General features: G+C 33.9%; 1 protein-coding gene across 2 annotated transcripts in view; it reads right to left on the bottom strand.

The window, feature by feature from the left end:
• The window catches only part of LOC112917506 (ovostatin homolog 2-like), a 51,682-nt gene extending 32,198 nt beyond the window's left edge, over positions 1–19,484 (bottom strand). The window contains exons 1-15 of one of the 2 annotated variants that reach the window (XM_072766048.1): positions 19,238–19,484; positions 18,736–18,919; positions 18,063–18,219; positions 17,236–17,288; positions 16,779–16,799; positions 14,866–15,034; positions 14,320–14,404; positions 10,277–10,394; positions 8,285–8,396; positions 6,866–6,975; positions 6,377–6,535; positions 5,285–5,512; positions 4,446–4,500; positions 3,870–4,015; positions 3,333–3,482 (exon numbers count right to left, since the gene is read on the bottom strand). In XM_072766048.1, coding sequence (XP_072622149.1) covers positions 3,333–3,482; positions 3,870–4,015; positions 4,446–4,500; positions 5,285–5,512; positions 6,377–6,535; positions 6,866–6,975; positions 8,285–8,396; positions 10,277–10,394; positions 14,320–14,404; positions 14,866–15,034; positions 16,779–16,799; positions 17,236–17,288; positions 18,063–18,219; positions 18,736–18,919; positions 19,238–19,302 — 1,812 coding nt within the window. In that variant the 5' untranslated portion in view covers positions 19,303–19,484. The remainder of the gene's footprint in view (positions 1–3,332; positions 3,483–3,869; positions 4,016–4,445; positions 4,501–5,284; positions 5,513–6,376; positions 6,536–6,865; positions 6,976–8,284; positions 8,397–10,276; positions 10,395–14,319; positions 14,405–14,865; positions 15,035–16,778; positions 16,800–17,235; positions 17,289–18,062; positions 18,220–18,735; positions 18,920–19,237) is intronic. The other variant, XM_072766049.1, reaches the window with a different exon arrangement.
• Between the last annotated feature and the right edge of the window lie 1,304 nt (positions 19,485–20,788).

Here is a 20,788-nt window from a genome sequence, read left to right as displayed (position 1 = left end):
CTCTCTTAAAAAAAACAAAAAACAAAAAACAAACAAAAAAACCTATTTGGCTTATGTTCTTCAAAAATAGCATTTTCACAAGTGACAAAGAAAGACTGTGTTCTAGGTTAAAGGAAACTTAAGAAAAATGAGTATCTATATCTATCTATCTATCTATCTATCTATCTATCTATATCTATCAATCATTTATCTATCATCTATCTATCTATCTATCTCACTTCTTTTTTATCCATTCATCTGTTGAAGAACATATCAGCTCCCTCCACAATTTGGCTATTGTGGACAGTACTGCTATAAACATTGGGGGTGCAGGTGCCCCTTCGTTTCACCACATCTGTATTTTTGGGGGTAAATACTCAGTAGTGCAATTGCTGGATCATAGGGTATAGAGCACACAATTTTTAAACATCATGAGATTTCTTTGCACTTTTCAGTACAAATAAATTTGAAAGGCTATATGAAAGGCTTACTTTTTTTAGGAAAATAAAAATTGCTACAACTGACACCAGTAGAGAAACAGTGCCTAAGCAGAGTAATTTCTATAAAAGAAATAGAGGAGGTTATGAAGAAACTACCATGCACAAAAGCAACAGGCATAGGATAGTCTACCAGTTATTTCTGTTAAGGTCCAGAATAAGGCAAAAATGCTATTCCTCCTGCAATTTAACATTGTGCTGCAATTAGGTACAAAATTTAAAAAATATAGATGCATTGGGGAAAAAGAAGAAAGAACATTATCTCTATTTGCTGATATAGATCATATACCTAGAAAGCCTAGAGAACCATTGATAAACTAACTAAATCAATAAAGGAATTCAGTAAGTCATCAAAATATAAAATTACTATGCAAAGAATACCTCCCATATACCCAAACAATAACAAGTTAGAATGTATAAGAGAAGAGAAAATCTCATTTATAATAGCAACAAAAGAGTTAACATGCTCATAAATAAGCTTAATAGGAAACTATATAAAAATGATTTAAAATTAAAGTTCATGAAAGACCAAAAGTAGACTTAAACAGATGAAAAGACATTCCTTGTTTTTGATATGACGTCTCACTATCAAGATGTAGTTAATTTGATTTATGAATACCATGCAATCACAATAAAAATATCAGTAAACTTTTTTTTTTTGAGTTAGATGAGTCAAAAATAAAATTGCCATGGGGAAAAAAAAATCAAACTTGGAAAAATAGCTCAGGAAATTCTAAAACCAAAAAGCTGAGGGATGAAGATGAGGAATTGATTCCTACCTAAAATTAATGCACACTACAAAGCTTCCATAATTAAAACAGTGTGGTCCTGGCACAATAATAGATAGACCAATGAAATTGAATATAAATTCCAGAAATAAACATAATTACCAACGGAAATACAGTATATGAAGAAGGTAGTACCACAAATCAGTAAAGCAAGGATAATGTATCAATTGGATGGAAATTAAATTTTAAAAGGAGAAAAATTAAATAAATGCTATTCCACACTCAAGTGGTCTGCTTGAGATTCTCCCCCTCTCTCCCTCTGCCCCACACCTTAGCACCTCCCCAATTAAAATAAAATAAATAAAATATTTAAAATTATTTAAAACTAAAAAACTTACAAAACATAATTTTAAACGTACTACAAACAATATGAATTGGAACTCATTTATATAACATGACTTACAGTGTTAATATTGCTATAGATAGTAAACAAGGGCAACTAGTTTTGGCTCTGTGTTATATTCTGGTTCACTTGAATCTTCTGGTCTGGTGAAGTTCTTCTGGAATTTTCTAATGATGGACCCTTCATGGTTTTTCCTCAAGATGGTCTTTCTAAGACCTTGCTACCTCCAGTTGTAGTAAGAATGAGCAGAAACTATTTATTCTTGTTCCATTAAACTCTTAGAAAAAAGTATATATACATTTTCCACATTTATAGGTAAGTTTATCCTTTATCTGTTGATACTTTTCTGACTCTGAAATCAGTTAGAAGCTTCTTAGCTCCAGTAAGAAATGTAAATGTACTTAACTTTTAGATTGGGGAAAAATGTACAGTTTATGTCATGTTTAATAATTTTTAGTATAGTTATTAATTAATTTTTATACTTTATATTTAAAACTAGGTCTACTTAGTATGTTGAAAGCAGAATGCAAAATTGCATTTTTAAGTGAGATCTCATTTGTAAAATGCATATGCCTTCAGAAAAGAGATTTAAACAATTGCATCAGAAATGTTTATTTCTGTACAATAAAAGTCCATTTTGTGAAATTTTGTGAAATAAAAAATATATGTCTAAGTGTTAAGATTATAAATGATTTTAAAGATTTCCTTCTTTATGCCTTTGGTTTTTTTTGCACATTTTCTAACTACACAGGTGCTGTGGTCTGAATGTGTGCATCTTCTCAAAATATACATGTTGAAATCCTAATGCTCAATGTGATGGAATTAGGAGGTGAAGCCTTTGGGAGGTGAATTGGTCATTAATGTGAAGCCAGTAGAGAATGAGATTAATGCCCTTGTGAAAGATGCCTGAGAGATGTCCTTTGTCCCTTTCACCAGGTGAGGATACAAGGAGTCTACAAAACAGAGGAGGGAACTCACCTGACCATGCTAGCTCCCTCATCTCAGAATTTCAGACTCCAGAACTGTGAGAAATCTTTTTGTTGTTTATAAGCTACCTAGTTTGGGGTGTTTTGTTATAGCAGCTCAAATAGTTTAAAGCAACAGGTATAATTTTAATAAGAAGAAAAAATGTTAAATTATTAAATTAGTTGTAAATAGGATCATACATCTCAATATTTATATGTCCTTGTGCTAAAAAAAATAAGGAAAAATATTCAACTGTTACTAATGGAAACAATTTTGATGTGAAACTCTGAACCACTGGTCTGGAAATGCATATGAAAATATAAGATCTGGGGCAGCCCGGGTGGCTCAGTGGTATAGCACTGCCTTCAGCCCAGGACCTGATCCTAGAGACCGGGATCGAGTCCCGCATCGGGCTCCCTGTATGGAGCCTGTTTCTCTCTCTGCCTGTGTCTCTGCCTCTCTCTCTCTCTGTCTCTCATGAATAAATAAATCTTTAAAATATGTATTTATTTTAAAAAATGAATGGTTTTAAAAAAAAGAAAATATAAGATCTGTTAATAGATAACAACTTTAGACTGTTTCCAAGCATATCCTTCAACACAGAGGTTTAACTCTAGATTTCAAGAAAAATAAAATATATAGTCCATGAGGGAACAAAGGGAGAAAGTATTTGATATTCTTAACATGTTTCATCTTAAATAAAAACATCAGCTGAAGGGTAAGAGGTCCGGATGAAAATGAGGAAGTCAGAGAGCTTACACTTTCAGCTGACAGCTGTTGCTCTGATTTCAGTAGAAGAACACTTTTATCCACAGCCCGGAGTGCACAGAATGAGTCAGGGGCTGCTTGCAGATAGAAACTCGTATTGGAGCCTGGTAGCCCCTGGTCCTTTGAGAACTTTATGCTAACCTAGAGTGGAGGAAGGAAAAGAGAGTCAGGTAATTTAAAAGATAACTTGAATAAATAAATTTGATACATGAAAAATAATTTGAATAAACTCAATCTTTTCCAAATAAGTGTTTTTAGATCCCTGTACTTATGTTTTCCCTGTTCGTTCTCACCCTTCACTCTCTGTGAGGTCATCTCCTTCACCATCCTCCTACCATCTCAGTATTGGCATTGCTGCCAAGGTTATTCATTCTGCTTGGGGGTTCTTTCATTTCTAATAATTAAATTACACCAATATTTAGTGTGAGATCACCACGTAAAGCTGATGGTAGTCACATAAGAAGACAACAGGGAGAAAACTGCCCGCTGCTCTCTCTCGAGACAGACAAGAAATAGAAGAAACATCACCTTGTTTTTAAAGCACTTGTCAACCTGGAATCTCACACTGTCAGCCACGATTTCCCCACTGGGGTGAAGGGTGTAGACAAGCACGACAGCCACGGGGGCCAGATCAGCAGTGATGTTGATTGGGAATGAGAAGCTTCCTTTCCAGGCTGTGTAAATAAGAAATGTCACTAACAGATACAGTGCCCAAAGTTTCCTGGCTCATTGGCTACACTGAGCTCAAAGAGAATGGCATAGGAAGAGCAAATTGGGCTTTATTTTAAAGCTAAATCAATTATATAATGAGAATGATGTACACAAATAAAAAAGACTGCATAATTTAGGCATTAATGATATTTGGGTTTTGGACATCACTTTTCTATAATGTGCTTGATAATCTGGCAATAATAGAAACAAGTTGAAATCTTTTTTTGAAATATTTGAAAGGATACCCTGGGCCATACTACTGCTTTCTAGCCACTGATCATTAACGTTAAGTTGCTCTTCCTAACCTCTTGACTCTATCCCTATAACATTTCCTTAAAAGGAAAGAAAAATGAAGGCAGAGTACATAGGAAAAAATGAATGCATTTTGTATGCCTTTGTTTCTGATGTCCTTTTGTCCACCGAGGAAGAGAGCTCCTTTTACCATCACCTGTGCAGAATAAAGAAAACACAATATTCAACATCATATAGCATTTAATAGACATTAAAAATGGATAATGAACGGTCTAATGATAATTCTCTTTCAAAGATAAGGTAGCTTCTATGAACAAGTTCTAAAAGTCAACTCTGCACAACTTGGAAAAGAACACAGAAACGATGATTAATTGTAAGCCTATTATGTGCTAGAAACTTGGTGAATAATATGCAGTGCGCTGTGCAAGGGGCTGTACAAAGCTCTGAATTATTTAGTCTCTCTAGCTTTGAGTAAGCCCAGTCATTTCACTTCATCACTGTTCTCTCATTTGTAAGATGGAGGCATCCACAGGGCAGCAAAGTCTAGCTTTTCACCTTTCAATATGTCTGATAAGGACAGGATGGATAAATATGGGGACAGAACCAAAAGGGCCAATTTCTTTTGCTTATCAAAACGAGCCTTCCACTTTACTCTCTGGCACCTGCCTAATGTACTCTCATGAAGGGTCATAAATACTTGACATGAATTTTAATGGAGTGCTTAAAATGGACTCTGAAGAGTAAGTTTTTCAACCGTAGGGAAACTGAAATCACCTTGGATCTTTTAATGTGCTTATTCGTTTATGTGTTCATTTATTTGTTTCTGTGTTTGTTCTTAAAAGATCCAACAGTATTCACAACAAAGTGAGAAGGTCAGCTTGCACTCAGCTACCATGGCATGATTGACCTACCTGTTCTAAGCTGCATTATGCTAAGCAGACAATTAGACAAGACCCAAGGATCCAGCAACTGAGACTTACCAAGTAGAAGAAATTGATATTTGAATCATCCCTATATGCTTCCCCATTTAGGGAGTAATGCACAGTAACAATTTTCTGCTGATTGCATCTAAGTTGCTTTGGCTCAGGAACAATCTTCAGGAAGCTACTGGTTCGGGAGTAAAAGCGTGAAACTGAGAAATGAGCATCCATATACTCAGGTGCTAGCCAGCTGGGAGGATAGCAGCTTGGAGGAGTAATATATGCGGCCTGGTAAGAAAAGGAAAGCACAGGATCTTAGAGCTATAAAGACTTTTAAGGACAGAAATTATTCCAGAATGGAAGGCTTCTTATCTCCTCAAAGTAGGGAGGAAACTTAGCATGTGGCTGAGGTTTCTAAGATCAAGTTTTTGGAAGTAAAAAAATAACCTCACTTCCTTCTTTTTTGTATATAAAACATGACCATAATTGTATATATATGTTATTAGGCCTACCCTAATTTATTTTTATTTTGTAATTGAAGTCAGAGAATAGCCTTATGCCCTGTGTCTTACAGCTGTATTTGTACACAAATTGTTCAACTCCAAAATTCTGTTTAAGAAGCAGACAAATAGAAATCATAGCATGTCCCTTATCTATGCATCAGATGATCAAAGGGGAACCAAGGGCCAAATTACTTTCATGAACTATCTCTAGTTTCTCAGAGGAAAATATTGGTTGGTAGAGACTTTGTAACAATTGTACCAGGCTATTATCTCATCCTCTTGAATAAGTATTCTCCTGTGTTATTTAATGAACAAGCAAACAAAATACTCTAAAGTTTAAAACTTCATTAAAATATATTATTTTTAAAAAAGATTTATTTATTTTTAGAGAGAGGGGAGGGGCAATGAGAGAGGGAGAGAGAGTCTTAGGCAGATTCTGAGCTGAGCACGGGGCCCTTGGGGGGCTCGATCTCATGACCCTGAGATCATGATCTCAGCCAAAACCAAGAGTCAGTTGTTTAACCAACTGGACCACACAGGCACCCCTAAAATACATTCTTAATACAAATGATCTTTTAAGAGATTCGCAATGTTCAACATTCGTAACACTAATACTTTCTGGGATCTCGTCTGCTCTTTGATGTCTTACTTTCAGGTTGAACTCTGGATCGAATATATCGGAAGTGTCAATGGAGAATAGAGCTTCCCCATTCTCATCTGTGGTGTAGTTGCCTATAAATCTGTTATTGAGTTCCAATTGCAATAACTTGTTCACCATCGGTATGTTATTAGGACCGGAAAATTTAAGCTGTCCAAAAAAAAAAAAAAAGGCATTAATTTTTAAAACTCAAATTGTCACATTTCTAGAGAGAAGGAATTTTTCTATTCATAAATATGATCATTTATTTGTAATTTTATGATATTCCTATAGGCAAAAAGATGTTCTATTAAATAGATAACATAAAGTGGAGACATCTATAATTGTATTTATTGCTTTCTTTTCCCCAGGGACTTTTTTTTGTCTATCAGATGCAGGAAGGCTGCAAGGGTGTTAGGAAAGTAGGAAAATCGTGTCCAGAAATGTTCAAAGGGCAATCCGTGATCCAAGAAAATGAAACGAAACCATGTACAGACTTACAGTTCCAAGATAAGAAATTCCTCTTCTATAGAAAGGATCCATGTTCTCAAAGCTCACACTCCCGAGCAATTGGGTGATAAAAGTAGAAGCTTTTTCACTGATCTGCACACCTGTACGAAATGAAAATTAGTGTGAGGGAGGATCAAGACTCTCAAAAGAAAAATAGCTTGGAGGACATATGCAAACTTCTGTACACAGAAGTTTGTAATTCTACATTCTTGTTCTACATTGAGAGGAGGTTCTGAATGCTTTGGAGCATGTTGCAGAATACTACTCTATATCTATCTGGTTACAATATACATCAAACTGAATAATGTGATTAATATGAAAGTATTTGAATCAGAAGAAGGAGAAAATGCTTTTAATTTCCTTTCTCTGACCATTCGACTCAGTTCTGGCTTGTAACTCCTTTTATGTCACAGACATCTCAAAAATAAGGCTTTCACTTCCTTTAAATCTTCCTTTAGCCTACCAGTTAACTCTACTTTTAGACTTTCACCAGATAAGAAAAGTATCTTACAGCAAAGTAAATAGAAATGCACTGTGGTATCAGCAAAACATGTGATAAGCAGAGGTAAACATATCTAGCTAAGTTATAACATGAATGTGACAAACATCCAGAATGAATGTCATCACATTATTGATCAAGTACATTTATATAAAGCACTTTATAAATAATATTATCCTAATCATTTTTATGTAACAAGGAATAATTAATAATTGGTTTTCTCCATCCCAAATTAAATTTTACTTTCCTCTTTCTCTTTTTTAAACTTTTAACAATTATTTATTGAGCACTGACTGTGCAATCTTGTAAATGTCTCAGTAATATTTTACACTTGCAAACATCTTCATTTGTATCAAATTAGAGGTTGACAAACTTCCTCTGTGAAGAGGATCTCATAGTTATTAGTCTAAGCTTCCGAGTCACTAGGTTCACAGCTATTCAACTTTGTAATTGCAGCTTTTAAGCAAAGTAAACAAATGTGGTCCTGTTCCAATCAACTTCACATTAGTAAGCATGGAGCTGGATTTGACATTCTAGATATAAATTGTGAACTCCTATACTAAATCAAAGATTAGACCCTGGCAATTGGTTATCAACTGATTGATACAAAGTTAAAAAGTGATCCATAATTCATTTGCCTAGCTCTACTACTTCAGAAGAAAGCTCCTCAGTCTTATTGATGCAGGCACAGAAGCAGATATAAATGTATAGCATTTACATAATAAGTTTATTTTAAATATTATGAAGAAAATCTTTTTCAAAAGCAAACTTCAAGTTGGCCTATTGATAAATATGCTCCACTTAACTATGTTGAACAATTATTGATACCTATTTGGTGAATATTGCTAACTCAATAAACTCCTGAGTAAGCTGCATATATCTCCAGGTTGCCCATAAAATGCGATCATTACCTGTCCCAAATTCCGTAACCGTTACAGTGGTATGAAATGACATGAAAAATCCTGAACGGTAGAGTTGGAAGACTTTTGTATTAACAATTTGAGTAACACAACCGTTTCCCAACTGAAAAATGAAGAGAAGGTATAATGAAAAGATTAGGGATTCAAGAATCTTAAAAGGATGTAGAGTTTTAGTGCAGATTTCTAGCCCCCGTACCCTCACCCCATGGCTTCATCTCACAAACTTGTTGACATGACCAGGAATTACAAAAGGGGTTGGAGTTCATCAGTAATTAAAGCAAGGGGGTAATGTATACTTTACAGATTTCAGGGATACTCTACTGAAAACAATGTAGATGGGAACAAATTAAAGGATGAGTATGGAACTGAATGATATTTTGAGAATTAGAGTTTAAAATCATCTCGAGTCTTCAAGTGTATAACAACACCAAAACACTTTTTAAGGTAAACTGTTCATTTAAAATTAGGAAAAATCTATAGATAATTTTTCATTGGTGACATCAAGAATTAGAGAAATATAGATTTAATTTTATTTTAAAATAGTGTCTATTAATTCTAAATTTAAAACGTTAGAGGGATATATTAATTCATTTGATTCTCAAAGCTGCCTTATGAGCTAGACACTATTATTACCTCCATTTATGGATGAATAAATTGAGATATAGAAGGTTATATAAGCTGCCCAAGGTCACACAGATAGAAAGTGGTAGCTAGCCATTGTGCTCCTTTGAACTATCAACTATAATATTAACAACAAAAACAGATTTTACTACACCTATTTATAATACAAATTAAAAAGAAATGTAATCAGAAGAATTTTAATTTCCTTGAAACTAACAGAAAACATTTTTCAGTAATCCCTGAGTCGAAGAGAGAGGAATTTCAACATTAATACCAAGGAAGAAAGTGCTCTGTATGAAAATCTATGGTATTAAGCTACTGTTAAAGGAAAAAAATTGCTTAAAGGATAGAAGGTAATATTTATAATAAAAGTGAGTTTCAATTTCACATGAGCAGGAAAAATGGATAATTAAGAGTTATTAAGAGGACAAATTCAAACTGATAACAAAAATATGAAAATATGCTCAAATTCATAAGTAATGCATATTGTGGTGAATATGATCAGGGATTCATTTATTTAGCAGATAACTAATGATTCCAAGCAGAAGATCAGAGACGTCAGTAGACAGTATATAAAACAAGAAAGCCAATAAGATTTTTCAAATTTAGCAATTCTATGAATCCATGGGTGGGTAACAATTTACATAGCCTAGAGAATAAGAAACTATTGGTAGAAATTGTTCTTCATTTTTCACCTTCTCTAGCTGAAACCTCCATTAGCCACAAAATGAAAATGGTGTTGTTGAATCCTTTCTTAAATGGAATTGTAGAGCCCAAGGGCAGCCCTCCCCAAACATGTCACTTTGACATATTGATTATTTTAAATAAAAGTTATTTAAGAAACAGCCAGTGCCAGAACACTCAGACCCTCCTCATTCCCTGTGAAAGCAAGAGACAAATCTCCCATATGAAAGGCATTCTCGCTTCACTAAAAAGTAAAAAGACATCCTAACCCCTGGAGAGAGGGACTTTAAAGCCCAGCAAGCTGTGGAAATGAACCCTTGTTACTTCTTTTCTAATCTACTACCTCAGCCCAAATTCTGAGCAGAATTCCCTACTAATTAAAGTTCCTAAACATCTGTTTTCTTTATCCTGTCAATTCCTCACAAATTTGTCTCTTTGTCTAAAAAAGTATAAAAACTACCTGCCTTAGTCATTTTGTTAGATCTGTCTCATTATGGGGCCTCTGTGTACACCTAATAAAACTATTTTTTTCTCCTGTTAACCTGCTTCTTGTAAATTTAATTTGGTTCAGTGAAAGACCTTGAAAGGTAGAGGGAGACTTTTTCTTTCTCTACAGAATCAAAGAATAATCATGAAATGAACAAGAATTTTTTTTCGAGTAAAGATCATGATCTGTACCTCTGCAATAAATTGTTCACATATTTCATTGCTGTTGTTCTCACAATTCCTTGAGGAAAAAAATTCTCTGCACACCCGGATTTTGGCTTTCCCTTGCACAGGCTGGCCATACGTGTACCTGGTAGGAGAAAGTGTACATAATTATAGATGAACAATAACACGGGAATATTTTATGGGGTTCTTCAGAAATTGTATATAAAATCTGTTGTCTATGACTACCCCAATGACCAAATTCAATTAGGAACCCCCATCTACTGGTGCTATTTTTCCCCACAGAATTTGGGTTAAATTAGGCATGTGATCTGTTAAGAGGATTCAGCTGCTTTTAAAAAAAAATCAAACTCAGGGGGCACCTGGCTGGCTCAGTTGGTAAAGCATGTGACTCCTGATTTCAGGGTACTGAGTTCAAACCCCATGATGGGCATACAGCTTACTTTAAAAACAAAAAAGGGAAGAAAGAGAAAAAAAATCAAATTTAAGGAAATGTAGAATCTAAAATTTCAGTGAATAGGATTTAATGATTAAATTGAGTTTTTATTTATTTTTTTTATTTTTAAAGATATTTATTTATTTATTTATTTATTTATTTATTTATTTATTTATGACAGAGAGAGAGAGAGAGAGAGAGAGAGGCAGAGACACAGGCAGAGGGAGAAGCAGACTCCATGCAGGGAGCCCGAGGCAGGACTCGATCCCCAGTCTCGAGGATCAGGCCCTGGGCTGAAGGCAGCGCTAAACCGCTGAGCCACCCGGGCTGCCCTAAATTGAGTTTTTAAAATGATATTTTGGTTTGATAGAAATATTATTAAAAAATTTTCGCAGCACTTTTTCTTTAGCAGAAAATATATATGCATATAAGTAACATGTGTTTTTTTTTCTTAAAATACTTCTAGATCAATGCCTTAAATGACAATTCTCGTTATACGTTCAATAAATGAAAAAGTATGGAGACTGGCATAAACTAGATAAACTTTGATGAAAAGTATGTCCTAGGGTGGGTTTAAGTAAATAACTAATTTTCTTCTAAAACAAAAAACTATAACACAAGTGTTTTTAAAGTTTCAGTCAAAGGCAAATACAGTTGATTTGGGGTTTTCTTGTTACTTGAGGATTGTTTCCACTAAGATTTAGGAAAAAAAAAAGTTTACTAATGTGAGATTAGTAAATACTAAAATTGAATATAATTACATTTATCAATGATAATATTTTTCCTAATTGTTGAACACTAGTATATACCCGATGTTTACATATTGTTTTTTAAGTGATCCTGAGATGTATGTATTATCTCATTGTACAGATTAGTGAATTGGGATCAAGCAACTCACTTCTCCATGTTGTAAGATATGGAATTAAAATTCAAACTGAGGTCTTTCTCTTCCCACAGTCCATGCTCTTCCCTTTCCACTAATTGGTTTTTCTCTATTTAAAAGTTCTCAGTGCTTCAGAGACTCTACCCAAATCACTAAAATCCTCTGTAAGCTCTAAATATCAATTACAGGTTTACACTCTAAACATCAATTACATGTAAACCTGAAGCAAGATTGGGACGCCTGGGTGGCTCAGCGGTTGAGCATCTGCCTTTGGCTCAGAGCTTGATCCCAGGTCCCGGGATCGAGTCCTACATTGGGCTCCATACGGGAGCCTGCTTCTCTCTCTGCCTATATCTCTTCCTCTCTCTAATGTGTCTCTCATGAATAAATAAGTGAAATCTTAAAAAAAACAAAAAAACAAAAACAAAATAGAAGCAAGACTAAGCTCAGGCTACAAATGTTATACCTGCTTATATCTTAGTTCTTACCAACTTTTGCTTACAAAATAAATCCCATATTGTTGTATTATATATGGGTTAACACATGCCCATGAAATATGTAGCTTATTTTCATACAGAACAGAAAGAATAAACATTCTCCCTTTGTGATTTGAAAAGTGTTTGGTGGATACTAATGCAGTTTATTAAAGTGCTTTTGCAGTAAGTTTTCTTCCATTCTAAAAGCTTGATTCATGTCTGAGGTTCTTAATCCATCTATTTCTTACTAGGAAAACAAAATCAAATAGCCTACGTGTTATGTAAAAAATGAAAAGTTATTTTGGTCTGGTCATATAGAGATATGTTATGCAAATAATACATTTGCTATTGTTCAGCTGTCCCAAGTCAAGTTCCAGGGAATATTAAAAAACAATGCACAGACACAGCATATACAGCCTCAAGTAGGCAACTCATTCACTCTTGTTAACTTCTAGACATACTGATTTCATTCATCATGCTCCTGTAGCCTGCCCAGAAATAACCTTATAGCCAGCAGAACTTCTGTCTCAACTGCCTGGTCCTGTTGTAGGATATTGACATGCCATTTAATCTTAAATCTAAGTGGAATATAATGTTAAAGAAGTGTCAAGAAGTCCCAATTCTGTATCAATACCAGCTTAGCAAGTCTCATATGAAGGTGATACTTGATAAATATTTTGGCTCTCCTGATACGTATGTTGAACATTTTTAGCATACCACTGGGCAGATGAACTATAGGTATTAACCCCATTGACAATTCTGGTTCCATGTAGGGTTTTACTAGTGTAACTAGTTTAGGATTCTGGATTTTTTGAAGCTTATATAGATTATCTCACTATTTTTAAAAACAATCTCCATCTCTCATATATTACATTTGTGAAATTCTGGCACATGTCAGCTACTCTTTCCTGAAACAAAAAAATACTGTTACAATTTTCCTTGAGCCCAAAGGACATTGTAAAAACTGTCAGCCTTTTACTCAATGTCTTTAAAATACTATGAATATTTTCAAAAAATACTTTGAAAATATTTTAAAAAATTTTAAAATACTTTGAAAATGCTCAAAAGTAATTTCCATGTCATCAATTAATTTAAAAGTTTAAAAAATAATATCAAATATTAATTTGCTAATTGTTTATATAAATTATAACAGAGGTCCCATTAGCAGAGTACATCTGAAGCCAAATAGTATTGGTTTAAATCTAATGCTAGGTCTGCCATTCAAAAGCTCCATTAGTATTGATAAATTATTTCAATTCTCTGTGTCTTACTATATTTCTTCCTAAAATAGAGATAATAATAGCTCTCATAATAATAGTGTTATGATAAGAATATAAATGCTGTGCTAAACATAGTAATTGGCATTCATTAAATATTAACTATATTAATTATTATTAGAAATTTGAGAAAAGGCATCACATTTTTAAAAATATAAAAGACTTTAGAAATAATTTCTCAAAAAGAAAAATGAAAATTTCTCAAATCATAAGGGAAAAAATTCACATTAAAAGGATTCACATTAATCCTAATTAAATTGACAAAATATCTTTATCCCCTCCATGACATTTTCAAGGGCTTATCCTTTCTTTCTTTCTTTTCTTTTCTTTTCTTTTTTTTATGAAAACGCCAATGATGGTGAGGATTCATTGAGGCAGATACTTCTGTATCAGCTGATCAACTGTTGGAATTGTAGGCTGACATAACATATTTAGTGAGTAATATGGCAATCACCTTTTGTCTTGATAATTCCAATTCTGGACATCTTTCTTAAGTAAGTAATTTTTAATTCAGAAGCTACTTCTTATACACTTGTACACAAAGATATATACTATAATAGTATTTCTTACTAGGAAAACAAAATCTAATAGCCTACGTGTTATACAAAAAATGAAAAGTTATTTTGGTCCAGTCACACAGAGGTATGTTTATGCAGCAAGGAATTGGAATTCATGAAACATTGGTAAATATTAAGACATGTTTTCTTAATTACAGTGGGTAGAAAAGTATGATTGCAACTGTGCAAAATACTCATAAAAGATTAGAAAAGAATACATTACAATTTAAATGGCCATTGGTAGAATTAATTATATGTAATTTCTTACCTTTTTATCTTTTTCAAATATTTTTCAATGAGAATTCATTACTTCTCTAATAATCTTAATGTAAGAATATAAGTAATTAAAGTTACATGGTTAATTTCATTTCTCATTCTTTCTGAGTTTTGTATTGACCTATGGAGTCAATACTGAATACTCACTTAGCACATACATTCACTTGGAATTCATCATCTGAAATCGTCACTGTCTGTGGTGCGTTGACCTTAACTTCAAACTTGGGCAACACTGGAAACACAAAGAAATAGACTTCAGCCCTTACAATCACTAGTGAGAAAAACTTATGCCAGTCATGTAACTAAGTATCCCTCCGTGCACAACATTGTCCGATGTATGCATCTGTACAGACCACATTTCAACTGCACAGTAAATGATAGTGTTTTTCCTATTGTCAGAACTTTACATTAAATAAAATGTAATTATTGTAATCTTTTACGTTGTGTAGACAATTGCCTGATTCTAGAAGAGGAGATTTTCCTAGGTAGAAGAGTCAGAGGTTAGAATCACAATACTCGGCAAGGAGTGAGTAACAAGAAAGGAGAGATTTAAAACAAAACACCCCAAGAAAGGGAAATGACAGAAAACCAAATCAGGTCTCATAGATTTTTGCCTAAATCTAACATAAAAACTGTTTTGTTCAGTCATTTGAGCTCCACATCTACACGGAACAAACATAAATAGTTGGTTACCATATCTATCAACAGTAAATTGGTGTGTCAACGTCTTTCCTGATTTCCTTTTCACAAAAATAGAGTAATCTCCAAACATTGGTTCTGAAATCAGTTGGAATGAGAGTTGGGTAATATTTTTAAAAGAGGTCACATTTTGCCACTGAAAAATCCTATTGTTTTGAGGATCCTGGAAATAAAGAAGAAATAAAAGCAAAGGTCATAAAGAGTATTATGCTTTCCTTCTTTACCTTGGGTATTTCTGTAGTTATTATAAGCAAAGAAAGCTATACTTTATTAAACTAATATCACAAACTGTAAAAATTATATAACTTTCTCAGGTACCCAAATTCAATTAATATTAATATTCAATTAATATAGTATAGCTCTGTTAACCCGCCCAACCAGATAAGAACTATAACCTGTAACGAATGCTTTGGATTTTTGTCTTTCTGAACCAGAGCTGCATAGTTAAAAAATTTAAAACTCAGTGTGCCTGCTCCAGAGTATGCTTTCCAAAGTAGAGTGGATCCACACACATGCACAGGGAGGAATTTATCCTAACAGATACTTATAGAGTGTTATTGATGTTCATTTGGTCTGTAAGTAAATTAGTCATGAATTTTCGCACTGCATGAAAGAGATGGGCAGTGGAAGTTCTACAGTAAGAAAGGATTGATAATGCCACCTTTTCTTTTTTATTTGCTTTTAGCATATTGCACCTTCTGTGAGCCTGGTTCCGTAAATTTATTGATATCATCCAGTTGTGATTAAAGAACTCCTGATTAAAAGATTTCTACAAAGAAACAAAAATGTTATTTCCTACTTACTTAATTTTAATTGTCTTTTTACCCTCTATGATAAAGCCCATAACACTAATTTTCCAGGCTTCCTTTCAGGAAGGATTGCCCATGTAACCAATTGAATGTAAGTAGAAGTCACTGGGTACTTATTTCTAAAGGAATCAGATGCAGCTGGCATTGAGAATAAAACGACAGAGGATGGCAGAGAGGTTAAGTAGAAGAAGCCTGGATCCTTGGTAATATAATGTTGTTACTGTCCCCACACTTAAGCACCTACACTCAGACGTAGGGGTTTGTGAAAATAAGCCTTTTACTCATTGAAGCCAATGTTAATTAAGTTTTCTATTGCTTTCCGTGGAACACGATGCTAACTGAAGATAATACTATTTACAGATTATTAATAATGCAGAAAGCATAAAAATGGCTGACTTGATATTTATCCTGCTAAAAGGATGAGCTATTTGCCACCCATATAACAAAGTAAAAAAAAATTAAAAAAAAGACCATTTGAAGTAGGCATTTACATACATGTTCATTAATGATGATCTCAGTGTATTAACACTTAGACTTAGTTAATAATAGTACATGTTGCATGTAAAAATTAAAATATATATGTTGGAGTTGCTTACAAATGATTTACTGACAGATGTTAAGATTTGAAATGGGTTTGAACTGCACTAGAAATTTGGATTGGTAGGAGACCCCATTATATTTTTTAAAGCAAAGTGTCCATTTTGGAATAATATCACCTAATTTATTTCAAATCTTTAGATGTTTATGTTTAATATTTCCTTAAAACAAGATGTGGTTAAATTAAGATGGAGAAGGGCCAGTAGCCAAAAAACTCCCCTCAAAAACCTGAGCAATTTTAAATATAAAACTCTACAAGGAGCCCAATCTTTTATTTTCTGTGAAAACCCATTACTGTACCTGCCACATAGGACTTAACACTAAAAGTGGCAAACTTTTATTTGAGTCTTCCTCCGATGCCTTACATTGTATAGATAGATAAAGATTTCTCTTCCCCTTGTTTCAATTATCTTAATTTATAACTACATGTAATGAAAGCTAGACACACATCATTATTTACTGAATATTTTAAAAATGAGTGTGATAAAGCAGATCACTTACCTGAAGTGTGATCAATGGATACTGAAAAGAAAAAAAAATGCAGGTTAATATTGTAATAGAGCTTTTCTTTTTTTTTCCCCAGATATTGCATTAATAAGATTATCTGACTTAGTGTTGACTTAACATTCTCAGAAGACAAAATTCCTATAGCTAAGAATGACAAGAAAACCCCAAATGTGAAAGAGATCCCGAAACTCATCGGGGAAGTAGAAAGTAGGTTCCATGCATCCCATTTGTTTTTTCATTATATGTCAAGAAGACCTAAAGGGTATAAATTAACTCACTATAAAGGAAAGTTTTAAATTGGGGGGTCAGCATTGAAGCCATATCTATATAGCATTCCATGTTAGAATGGATTTCTGTACTCATGAAAAGCTTCCTGATGACACTTTTGGTAGCAATGAATTTGTTTAATTTGCTTAAATTTCATTGTACCATTAGACAATATTGAACATACCAAATCCTCAACAGGTCTGAACTTGGTATCCAGTGTCACAATGCGAATTTGAACTAAAAGAAAAGAGGAAGAAGGGAAAATATTTTTTCTTGTTATTTTTTTCCCAGGTATGATTTCTTATAAATAGATACAGAAATTAATTGTCTTGCTATTACAGAATATTATAAACCAGTAATTTATCAAAAGAGCCAAAACAAAGTTCATATCCTTCAGAATCCTAGTTTGGTGTTTCTTCTGCTACCTTTTATTTACCACAATAATAAAGAAAATTAGAAGGACTCAGCTTAGGTTAACAGATTTGTGATTATTTCTACTGGTATAAATAATAATAATAAATTAATAATATTTATGGAGTCTTTACTGTGTGCTAGCTACTATTTTACATTGGCTAGCTTATTTTATTCTCACAATATTTCTTCAAGTAAGACATTTTTAGTATGTCTATTCTATAGAGGAAAATAATGAGTCTAAACAGAGGATTAAATATCTTACTTGCCCAATTAGTAAATTATGGAGCAGCAATTGAAACCAAAAAATTTTGTTCCATGTCCCATGCCCATAGTCACTGTATTATGGAAGTCTGTCACTAGTATTTTTTAAACATTGAACATGGCATGCACAAGTTTAAGAAGCAAAGCATTCAATTAATGAATTTGGAGGCACTGTTTCATAACTGACCTAGGCAACCAGTAGAAATTCTAGAAATCCATGATCCCATAACATTAAGAATAAACTTAAGACTGATGTTCACATATTTGGATTGCTCTAAATCTGAAGAACGTGTTCCTGAGGCTAGTGACACAAAGGAAACATGAACATTGATTTACCATTCTCTCCAGATTTGTAGATGGGCTTATCTGTCTGCATAAACGTTGCCGTCTCCTCTGAAATGATTACTACAGATCTCCTCTCAGAGATTTTAAACGTCTTTCCTTTAGCCAACAATGTCACAAAAGCCAATTGCTCAGAGGACATCTGAGAAACCTGTTTATGTTAAAGAGCAGAGAAAGGGAAAATAATTTTTAGACAGAAGCTGGTAAACAATGTCTTAATTTGGCTTCTCAGGCTGAGAGCCTCCACAGAGCACATTATTTCTTAATGGGAGATTTGGAGACCACTTATTACAATTCCTTTATTTAGCACGAGAGCAGTTTCTAATAAACTTATTTTTATGTCTATTATTTTTATGTCTATTTTCCTTTTCTTGGTGTCCTGAGTCCCAGTCTTGCTCCTCTTTACCTGGATTCTCTTTCCTCATATTGTTAAATGGTTCCATCTAAAAAAAAAGTAATTATGTTTTATTATCACTCCCTATGAAAGAAAAATGGCAATATTTCACAAGTTTTGTTGTAGGGGTCCCTCTCAGGATTTCTCTAATTCTACTCTCTAGCTTCCACAATTCGTTCCTAATCAAAATTTGTTATCTCTCTCAAAATAACTTTTAAGTAATAATTTCATCACCCCAACATAAATTCTGAAAAGGCCAATCCAGTGCCTCACCTGGAAATCTGCACAAGTGTAGAAGTTATCCTCTTCCACAGACTGGTCAAAAATAGTGGTATTATATCCATCATGTTCTAAGACAACACTCAAGGATACAGATTCATTAAGGTTTAAAAGGTGGAGACAAGCCTTTTCGGTAGAATGACTCTGTATCACCGAGGAGACCCATAGGATATACTGCCTATGGAAAGAAAATGATCAACGCTTTAAACAAGTGTAACAGAAATGCAGAACATGCTTAAGAAACAATTACAGCTAATCGAAATATTCCTGAAACATTTTTCATAGTACTACAATAAACTTGAGTATGCAGAGAGAGTTCTCCTAAGAAAAAGATGTTGATTTCCTTTATACATTCATTTAAAATTTATAAGGCAAATCAGCACTCAGTCTCAGAAGTTGAAATGGTGAAATATAATCAAATCTGAACACAGAATGCATTTGATAAGGTCACTTTGCTACTACTATAGTAACGATAAAGGGTGTAACATTTCCTTACGGTTCTGAGGCCACAGAAACAGTAAAATGAAGCAAAAAGGTGCTCAGAATAATGATGGGCACCATTTTAGCCCACTGTCTGAACAATAAAGACTTCAAGGCTAATATTTAATCTCTCTCTTTCCTTCTTAATAGATGTTAGCTGTCCCAACTATCCACTTTCTTCTCTTCCTTCTACTCTGCCTCTCCCTGTACTTCTTTGCTTTTATAGTCAAGTACACTGAAGGATCAGTTACTCTTTGGAACACGTCACATGGGACCCATCAATCACATTAAATGGCCTCTCCCATTACTTCAATGCAGGACAGGGGTGGGAGGGTGGGGGACTGACTTCCTTCTTAAGAAGTTCAGTGTAAGAAGCTGTTCTGGTTTTGGAATCAGCAGTACAGGTTGGACAGGAAGAAAGAGAAAACAAAGAAAGCTGTTGTGTGACACTTAGGAGTATATTAGTTTGGTTTAGCACTTCCCCCCACAGGGCTGACCACAGTATCAAAAGCATTAATAGATAGGAATTTGCACTTGGAAGAAAAATACCTCTCCAAAGAGCTGTTATCAACGCAATTGCCAAATGGTAAATTTTTCAGGCTGCTGAGGAAAGTAGTATAGTATATCTGATGTTTTCAAAACACAGATGCAAATAGATATCTCAAGATAGGCTTGTTTTACAGATAATTGGGATGGTTGTTATTTTTTTATAAATCCAAAGAAACTAAAGACCTCTTGACAATGTCTCTGGTGTGTTGATTTTCCCATTTTTTTAGACAGTATTTTCTATTTCAAGTTTTGATAGAGTTAGTATATCTGCCTTAAAGAATATCATATTATGCCACGAAGGGGGAACTGGTTTCAGTCTTTATTCCTAAAAGAAATAGGCTGGCAGGGCATCACACATACAAAAGGAAAAACAATAACAATTATACAGATGAGCAACTATACACATTCTCCGGAATGTGAGAGCAAGGCTGCTTGTTGGCTGCACTTTGTATCCTAATGCAAGATTGTGTTCACGAAAGCTCTGACTGATCATGTTGCTCTCTCAGTACATGTGAGACACTGCTCAACTTCCTTATTTTTTTGTAGGACTTTTATTTTTGTCTGCCTTTTTTCTAATCATGCATAGGAAGGGTTAGTTCTCTTGAAATCTCTGTTTCAGTACTAATCCTCAATTGTTAACCTGTCATAACAGTTTTAAGATTTAATTTCTTTCCACTGGAACCTCAAACTGTTCATCTTTGTTTTTTGACCAATACCCTAAGCTTTGATAGCCAGTTAGGCTCATTATCAGAACCACTCTGTCCACTCCGCTCCCCAGACTCATAAGATACATTAAATCACTAGCTTCTCAAACAATTGAAGCTCACCAGCTTTCACACACCAGTATTCAAGACAAACAGTACCACAAGGCAGATTGATCACAGATCAAAGCAACTAATTCTTTATTCCCAAGGCTGATAAATCCAAAGAATTGAAATTTCTCTACAATAGTTTGTTTTTCCAAATATAAAACTTTTAGGCTGTTTAAATAATTCTGTTTATTTTAACTTTAATCAAG

This window comes from Vulpes vulpes, chromosome 8 (genome assembly GCF_048418805.1).
Source record: "Vulpes vulpes isolate BD-2025 chromosome 8, VulVul3, whole genome shotgun sequence".
Lineage (NCBI taxonomy): Eukaryota > Metazoa > Chordata > Mammalia > Carnivora > Canidae > Vulpes > Vulpes vulpes.
Note: the sequence above shows the minus strand (reverse complement) of the source record. Positions and strands in the feature narration are given on the sequence as shown.